The sequence below is a fragment of the Macrobrachium rosenbergii genome, chromosome 3 (assembly GCF_040412425.1).
Source record: "Macrobrachium rosenbergii isolate ZJJX-2024 chromosome 3, ASM4041242v1, whole genome shotgun sequence".
Taxonomy (NCBI): Eukaryota; Metazoa; Arthropoda; class Malacostraca; order Decapoda; family Palaemonidae; genus Macrobrachium; species Macrobrachium rosenbergii.
In genome coordinates, this window is record NC_089743.1 from 8,394,489 (window position 1) to 8,403,697 (window position 9,209).

At 35.7% G+C, this 9,209-nt stretch overlaps 1 protein-coding gene across 1 annotated transcript; it reads right to left on the reverse strand.

Annotated features, from left to right (window-relative positions):
- Positions 1 to 3,820: 3,820 nt before the first annotated feature.
- LOC136850547 (uncharacterized) lies at positions 3,821 to 6,962 on the reverse strand. Its single transcript, XM_067124156.1, has 4 exons — positions 6,840 to 6,962; positions 6,433 to 6,604; positions 5,904 to 6,185; positions 3,821 to 4,161 (listed from the first exon to the last, which is right to left on the reverse strand). Exons 1-4 carry the CDS (start codon positions 6,960 to 6,962, stop codon positions 3,821 to 3,823), a joined length of 918 nt encoding a protein of 305 aa, XP_066980257.1.
- Positions 6,963 to 9,209: the final 2,247 nt, after the last annotated feature.

Below are 9,209 nucleotides of genomic sequence, written 5' to 3' on the forward strand. Positions count from 1 at the left end.
ATATAACTTTTAAAAAAGTAAACTGGTTACCCTTCCCATGGTCATCTCCCTCAAGGAAATCTATATACAAAGAGAATTATTGAACTTCTTTCATGACCCACATAGATTTTGACATTTTGCACTCATTGGATTGTCATAAATTCAAGATAACTCTTGACCTTTCTTAAAATTCTCTTTGAAATTCTTATTCCTGGTGATACATAACAAAAATACACCAGTAGTCCCATAGTAAACAAAGAAAGCGACCAATAAACGATAATACAGATGACGTATGTAACAGCCAATTATAATGGAGAATATTCCTGCGAAAAAGAGTTACTTCAACGGTTTTAGACCCCTGAAAAATGCCGCATTTTCGGAGGAAATATTTTCAGACTTTTTAACTATTTTCTGTGGTGTTGTTTTCGATCTGAATAAACAAGGATATATAAAATATATTGTATATCTTAGGTTGTTTTATGGTTTAACTGATATAACTTTGATAATGAATTTTTTTTGTTTATCTTATTCATAACTCGGAAAATTGAAACTATAAATAAAACCTGTGGAAAATAATGGCAAATATTCGTCACCACTTATTACCTTCATATTCTAATTTTTCTTCCCATGAGAGCGCCGTTCCCATGTGTATAGCTATTCATCATATTTGGAGACAGGCAGCAGAAGAGTAATGGGTTATCGACCCTAGACCTCATAAACTAATATATAAAAGCGAGTCATGGAAGCCTATTCTAAAAGGTTAAAAGGACGACATTTTGAAATTCCGAGCATCTGTAATTTAAGAGTATTTTTTTTTATAATCATGCAAAAAAATATAATATATACATTTTAAATTTGTAGTGTCGCTAAACTTTAAAACTTTAGATAATGAAGCGTTATTATTCAGCTAAAGTAAGCAAAATACATTTCGATATTTTAGACCTCTTCGGGCGTTAGATTCCCTAGCATGGAAATATTTTATAATCGATTTTAATTAAGAATATTGTCTTAGCCTTTTTCACTCTCTCCATTATCCTCCTTCCTTGGTCCTCTATAAATCAATACATCCGAAATCTTTCCTAGATGGTTAGAAGTCTTTCCTTAGTAAGTAAAATAAATAAGTAAAGTCATCTGACAATGAGATTGTTACGTATTAGCCTCGAAGGCAGTAACAAAAATTATTTAATTTAAAACCCAAAGATGTTGAACGGATTTTATGGGTTCAATTGGGATCCCAGGGCTACGTCAAGAAAGAAGTGAAGGATAATAAGAATAAATAATAATAATAATAATAATAATAATAATAATAATAATAATAATAATAATAATAATAATAATAATAATAATAATAATAATAAACTTTGGCTAGTATGACGATACAGGACCTTAGATAGATAAGGTATCCGGATGACGATGGATGGGTTCAGGATCTTCTGTCACATGGTCTTCGGGTATCTGGATGACGATGGACCAGGTCAAGATCTTCATTACTAGATCTTCGACCAGTTCGATAAAGAGAGCTCTGTCAGGATGTTTTACGTCGTATTATGGCAATTACGACGGGAAGCCCTGCTTTAATCAGGAAACTCAGGGAACAACTTTAGCAAGGGCAGGATCAGTTCAGGGCCACCACGAGGGATCCACCAAAATCACAGCCTTCAAAGTCCGCACTACGTCCAGGATACAAATCCAAGTCAGTTCTCCTCACGAGAGTAAGTAAGTGTTTCTCGCAAATCCAGACAAGTTCTCCTCACGGGAGTAAGTAGGTGACTTCCTTTTCCCGACTGCAGTTCCAGGCCACTCATCAACTCGGTTGCCCATCAGCCAACCATCAAAGAGGAGAAATAAGTATCAGTCTTAACCAGCCAATTACACGAGAGAACAACTAAACGAGAATAATAAATATTAATAAATAATTTACGGCCATCAATGAACAATTAGTCAAAAGGGTTAAACTGCCATGATTATGAAAGTAAAGCAGCTAAGTAACCACTGCAGCAACAAATATACGGATGTCAACAACTGATAAACAACCAACTATCGTTGACGAGTGACTAAACTATCGTTGACAAGTGACAACAAATAAACCCTTAAAGGCAGCTAATACCAATTCAAGAAAACAAACAACATATATATATATATATATATATATATATATATATATATATATATATATATATATATATATAAATACGAACTCGTGGGTTCGTAACACTATAAGAAAAGAAAAGGAAAACAATTTCTTTTCTTTAAAAATAAAATACCTATTCTAATATAATAATTACTAAAAGTCCCATTGGCAGGCTAGACGGGGTAACCACGATTCAACCGACCAATAACACTTCCAGAACATCTATTCAAACAACTATCTATCAAGGACTGCAAAAATCTACTCTGTGCGCCCGCGATAAAACATGATTACATTCTCTTTACCTTTGAGGTGTTTAATTTCCAAACTATATTCCTGAAGAATCAAACTCCAACGAGTTAACCTCTGATTTTTATTTTAAAACGGACTTAAAAAAGTTAATGGGTTATGGTCTGTGAAAATTACAATATTGCCTACATTGGAGGACAAATAAATATCAAAATGATTTAAAGCTAAGATTAAAGCTAAAGCCTCTTTCTCTATCGTTGAGTATTTCCGCTGATGAGGATTCAACTTCTTCGAAAAGTAAGCTACAGGATGTAGACTACCATTTTTATCCTGAATTAATACTGCACCTATACCCACATCAGATGCGTCCACAGCTAATTTAAATGGTTGTGGAAAATCAGGAGACTTCAGTGCGGGATCACTACTAGAATAGATTTCAATTTATTGTAAGCATCCTGGCATGAATCATTCAGCTAAAAACAACGTCCTTCTTTAATATATTAGTCAGTGGTTGAGCTATATCAGAAAAGTTTGTCACAAATCTTCGGTAATACCCAGCTAGCCTCAAGCTCCTACTCTTCCCGATTTTTGGCACTGGAAAACTCATAACTGCCTCCACATTGCTATGTTTAGGGCGTATGTTACCATAGCCTACCTCATGCCCTAGATAAGTGACTTTAGCATGACCAAAATCAGATTTACTCAGATTAATAACTAAATTAGCATTTCGAATAGCTTCAAAAAATTCTTTAATCTGTTGCATATGTTCAGTCCACGTATTACTATAGAGAACTACGTCATCGATGTACACAACGCAGTTTCTGATATTTCTAGTGACATGATTCATTAACCGCTGAAATGTGGATGCGGCGTTCTTCATGCCAAATGGCATAACATCACATTCATACAAGCCATTGGGTGTCACAAAGGCAGATATAGCTTTGGCTCTTTCAGTTAGTGGCACCTGCCAATACCCTTTCAATAGATCGAATTTAGAGATGAATTTGGCCATACCTACTCTATCTATACAATCATCGACTCTGGGCAAAGGATAGGTATCAGTTTTTGTAACATTATTGACTTTTCGATAGTCGAAACAGAGTCGAAACTGATTATTTTCTTTAGGCACTAAAACCACTGGAGAACTCCATGGACTATAACTGAATCTGATGAATTATGCTGCAACATGTATATTCTACTTCTTTTTCTACAATGCCACTCTTGCAGGATTTAATCCCTATACGGGTACTGTTTAATAGGTGATGCACCCTCAACTACCATCATGTTCTATCAAATAAGTCCTACCAGGAACATCTTTAAAAAATATCTTCATAGGATAAAATTAAATCTACTAACTGTACTCTACAAGCCTCTGACCGTCTTGATAATTTAGTCTTCAGATTTTTAATATTTCTAAATTACTACTAGTCCATCCTATTTCCACAAATTCCTCACACACTCTCTTCAACTCTTCTGAATTAACATACTAGGCTCTACCTTCCTTTCACAATATAATTTAAGCATATTAACATGGCAAACCCACTGTTTCTTTTTCCTGTCAGGTGTGTTAACCACATAATTAGAGTCGTTAATTTTCTTCTCAATTTCATAAGGACCCACAAACTTAGCTTGCAATTGATTCTCAACTAAAGGTAATAATATTAAGACTTTGTCTCCCTCTTTAAATGTCCTACACTTGGTTTTCACATCAAACACCTCTTTCATTTTTCTTTGTGACTTAACTATAGTATCCTTAGCTAATTCCCAAGCTTGCAAATGATCACTTCTGGAATTTGACACCCATTCTAAAATATTGGAATTTGGTTCTCACTTTCCCAACTATCTCTAAGCACCTCCTAATGGGCCTGTGGTGTCCAGGAGAATTAACTCAAGGAATCACTCAGAAAGTCATTAGGCATTGATCGAACAGCGAATAATAAGTATGGTAGATCTGTTACCCAAGAACCATGATTATCTATACAATATTTCTTAATCATGCTTTTCAAGTCTGGGCAGACCTTTCAATAGCTCCTTGGCTTTCTGGATGGTAGGTTGTAGATACTATATGTTTGATTCCTAACTGCTTCATCTGATCCTTGAAATATTTAGACATGAAATTACTGCCTTGATCTGATTGGATGGTTTTAGGCAGACCATAACGTGAAAAGAAATCTACCAGACATTTAACAATTACGGGAGCCTTAATTGATTTCAATGGAATGGCTTCTGGATATCTAGAAACTCTATCCAATATAGTTAAAATGAATTCTTTGCCAGCACTGGCTCTTGATAGCAGGCCAACCACGTCTGCAAGATGTGCTGAAAGAGTTCACCAATAGAAGAACAGGTATTAGTGGAGCTGGGCACTATTTTATTGGGTTACCAGTCAACTGACATATGTGGCATGATTTACAGAACCTAGCAATGTCTTTGTATTCATTTTGTCCAATAAAGTACGCCTGATACTCTAAAGTTTTGCTTATACCTACATGTCCTGCAAATATATCTTCATGTCCCCTTCTCATTATATGACTTCTAAATTTCTCAGGCACTACTATCTGGTCAACTCTCCTCCGCTCTCCAGAACTACATTTCCTAAACAGTATATCCTCCTTCCAAGTAATACAAATCTCTACTTACCTCCTCTCTCTGCTATTTCTCTCAAACATTGCCTCAGAATCCTCTGCTCAACTAAAGACTCCTAGACCATTCACTTCGGCCTCCATACTAGATACTACTTCTCACCATTTAATTCCTAACTCATTTCGCCATTCTCCTGGTCCTCAAAAAACTTTCTATCTCACACTCCCCCTCAGCTTTTAACTCCACTGACTGAGTTCTGGTAACAGCACTAACTGGAAGAACTTCATCTACAAAAGTCTAAGGGTTTCTCAAACTCACTGTCTACTGGGTTACAAATTAATAAGGGATCAGTTCCCACCTTACCTTTGGCTAAGTCATTACCTAACACTAATCCTATTCCCGCAATAGGTAAATTCTTAACCACTGCCACTTTTACTTCGCCCTCTATTATACTACATAGAAGTTTACTTAATGTAATCAATGGGCAAGATACAACATATCAGGAAAGCCACTAATAATACTACTTCATTTTCACAAATCTCAACATCTGGGGTACCACCAGATTCTATTAATAATGTCTGAGCTACCAGTATCCCTTAAATTACTACTTCCTCCTCACTACCTGGCTTATTCATAAAATCTACTGTATGGGATACATAAGGACAAAAATCCTTCAATACTCCTATCCTTTATCTCTCTCTCGCTTTTCTAAGCTTAATACCCTTATCTGCCCCAACTAACATCGTTTTCTTACTAGGAGGATTACCTTTTAACCTGCTTACCTAATAACGTGACCCTTCATACCACACCCACTAACATACTATCTCCCTAGAGTAGAGTTACTTCTCCTATAAAAATTATAACTGTTGTTGGGAAGGGAGGTTTAAAGTGTCTACAAGGAGACAGAAGGCTTAAAATGTCTAGGAAGGGACATGTTACTTTCCTGCCTTAACTCTTGTCATACCTTCATACACTTTCTTATGAGTCAAACTACTGTCATCGAGGAGTTCAGCAGCTACTTTTAATGTTTCTACTTGAGTTTCCTCTAAATGAGCTTTTAAATCTTTTGGTACACAGTTTTTAAACTCCTCCAACAAAATTAGCTCCCTCATATCCTGCATATTTCCTACTTTCCTAGAATTACACCAGTCTTCAAATAACCTTTCTTTGCATCTAGCAAACTCTGAATAAGTCTCATTACTTGCTTTCTTTAACTCCCTAAACTTCTGCCTATAGGCCTCAGGCACTAATGCATATGCTTTCAAAATAACATCTTTCATAATTCATAATTAGAGCTATCCTCAGCAACAAAGCTGAATATGCTGCCTGGGCCATCCCAACTAACACTGAACATCCTCGGTCAGTTTTCTACCAGCCACTTCATCTGTTTTGCCACCTTTTCAAAGCGTAAAAAACTCACTATTCTCTCTCACTAGAATTTAGGCACTAACATGTGTGGATTAAATCAAGACTCATCACTTCCTTATTCCTACCTCCAAACTTCAATTGAGCTAGTTTAAGTTCGTGCTCTCTCTGTCTCTCCTCATGTTCCCTCTGTCTCTCCTCATGTTCCCTCTGTCTCTCCTCATGTTTCCTTTCCTTTTCTCTATCCTCTCTATCTTTCTCCTTAGCCTCATTTTCTAATTGCTTCAACTTAATCTGCAACTGTAATTTAGTTATTTCATCCCTATCTTTACCAGTCTCACTAACACTGTCATCATCATCATCAACATTATCACCCTCACAAGGCTACTTCGGCTACCTCTACCTCTACTTTGAACTGGCTTAGGATCTTCATCTTCCTATCTGGAACTAGTTTATCCTCATTAATAGAATCTGCCTCCTAAACAAAGATATTTCATAACCACCGACTTGATTACTTGCTTCCTATCAGCCCTACCACGTAGCCACCATATTCTGCTATTAATAAAAGTTCATCTTTCTTTAATGATTCAATGTCAACCTCCAACGTTTCCCTATTTATAAATGGTTGTACATCTTCGATACTGGTTAGAACTGCCATTTTTAAAAAGAACAAGATGAAAAAAAATACTAAACCCTAACTCCTAAATTCTATCCTCCACCTCAAACCTGAAGAGCACTGGATAATCCCGCTGAGGATGCCATTTCTTACGTATTAGCCTCGAAGGCAGTAACAAAATGTTTAATTAAAACCCAAAGATGTTGAACCCAGTTTTATGGGTTCAATTGGGATCCCCAGAGCTACGTCAAAGAAAGAAATGAAGGATAATAAGAATAAATAATATAAATAAATAATAATAATAATAATAATAATAATAATAATAATAATAATAATAATAAAAATAATAATAATAATAACAATAATAATAATTAACTTTGGCTAGTATGACGATACAGGACCTTAGATAGATAAGGTATCCGGATGACGATGGATGGGTTCAGGATCTTCTACTGTCACATGGTCTTGGGTATCTGGATGATAGATAGGTCAAGATCTTCTATTACTAGGTCTTCGGTAGACCGATAGAGCTCTGTCGAAATCAGGGAATATTTTATCATATAACCAATTACGACGGGAAGCCACTGCTATAATCAGGGGAAACTCAGGAACAACTTCCAGCAAGGGCAGGATCCAGTTCGGAGCCACCAAGAGGGATCCACCAAAATCACAGCCTTCAAAGTCCGCACTACGTCCAGGATACAAATCCAAGTCAGTTCTCATATTTTATTATATCTAACTATATATTTATTATATATATATATATATACACAAATTTTATATATATATATATATATATATATATATATATATATATAAAATGGGATATGATATATGTATGTGTGCATGTTTGAGCATAATTCTGAAACACATTGAGCAATTTCAACCAAAACTTGGTATACATATGACTTACTATCTCAAAAGGAATACTGTGGGGGTAAAACATCACTAGAACCAAAGGGTATCAAAGGGGGTGGGGGTGGGAAGGGCTTCCCTGAAACAGGGCTGGTTCTGCCTGTAGACTTAGTAACTAAATAAATTCTACTGGTTTATCATACCTCATTTTGGTATACATATGACTTACTATCTGGAAAAGAATACTGTTGGGGGGCACGACATCACTGGCACCAAAAGGGGTGGGGGTGGGAAGGGGGTGACATACAAAAATAATCGAAAGTGACAGATATTAGTGTCTAATCCATAGTTTTTGAGGTTGCTGAGGTGAATAGTCACACTTCTAATGCCCTTTAAGCCCAAGTTCAGCCCCTGATAGGAATGAGGGGTGAGACGGGATGAAATATAAAATGTCAAAAATGTTGGGCATTGTGAGTGAAGCAACTATCTAAGCAGGAAAGGGAAAGTGAGAGAGTGAGAGGGAGAGGAAGTGAGAGAGAGTAAAGTGGGTGTTAGGGTGGAGAAGAGGGAAAAAATGAGGGTGAGTTGGAGACAGAGTTTATCGGTTGTCATTCAGAGTTTTCCCAGGCAGTACCAGGTTGGTCAGCTAGTATATATATATATATATATATATATATATATATATATATATATATATATATATATATATATATATATTTTATGTATATATATGTGTGTGTACATATATATATATATATATATATATATATATATATATATATATATATATATATATATATATATATATGTACACACACACACACACATACATATATATATATATATATATATATATATATATATATATAGGTCTGTGTGTGTTTGTTTAAAAGCATCACAAGCTGTTTTTGACACGCGGAAACACGCAACCATGAAAACTCATGCTAGGTGGTATGGATGTATTTATTCTATTATAGGAAATCATAAACTGAATAGTTCACATATTTCTCACATATAAATTTGAAGGATGACAACTGAACTCGGTTCACTTTTTCATTAAAAATGTAAGGACCCATTTCTCAAGATATCCCAAATGACATTGATACAAACAGCGTTTCACAAGCACGTACGTTTTCTGTCATCTGCATACCTCCGCCAGGGTCAAACCCCATGAGCACATATTTCAGTTGACCAGAAATGATTACCGGTCGGGGTACTAAAGAAATCCCACAAATGAAGACCTTTTTCTTTGACTTATCGATAGACGTTAGGGCCAGCGTTCTGGAAGTATTTCATTTCAATATACCGGTGTATTTCGTGACCGAATTCCAGTACCGGAAGGAAATCTGATATGAATATGACTGTATCTAGAGAAAATTCTCAAACTTGGGAATAATATCAGTGTTTTCATTTACCACATGACACGAAATATTG

Bases quoted from the DNA above. Each gene is read 5' to 3' on its own strand.
- LOC136850547 (XM_067124156.1), bottom strand. From the start codon at position 6,962: ATGGCAGTTCTAACCAGTATCGAAGATGTACAACCATTTATAAATAGG. The intron at 6,186-6,432 runs GTAGGAATAAGG...CATATGCATTAG, and splicing joins AGCTCAATTGAAGTTTGGAG to TGCCTGAGGCCTATAGGCAG. The intron at 4,162-5,903 runs GTATGACAAGAG...CCAATATTTTAG, and splicing joins TCATAAGAAAGTGTATGAAG to AATGGGTGTCAAATTCCAGA.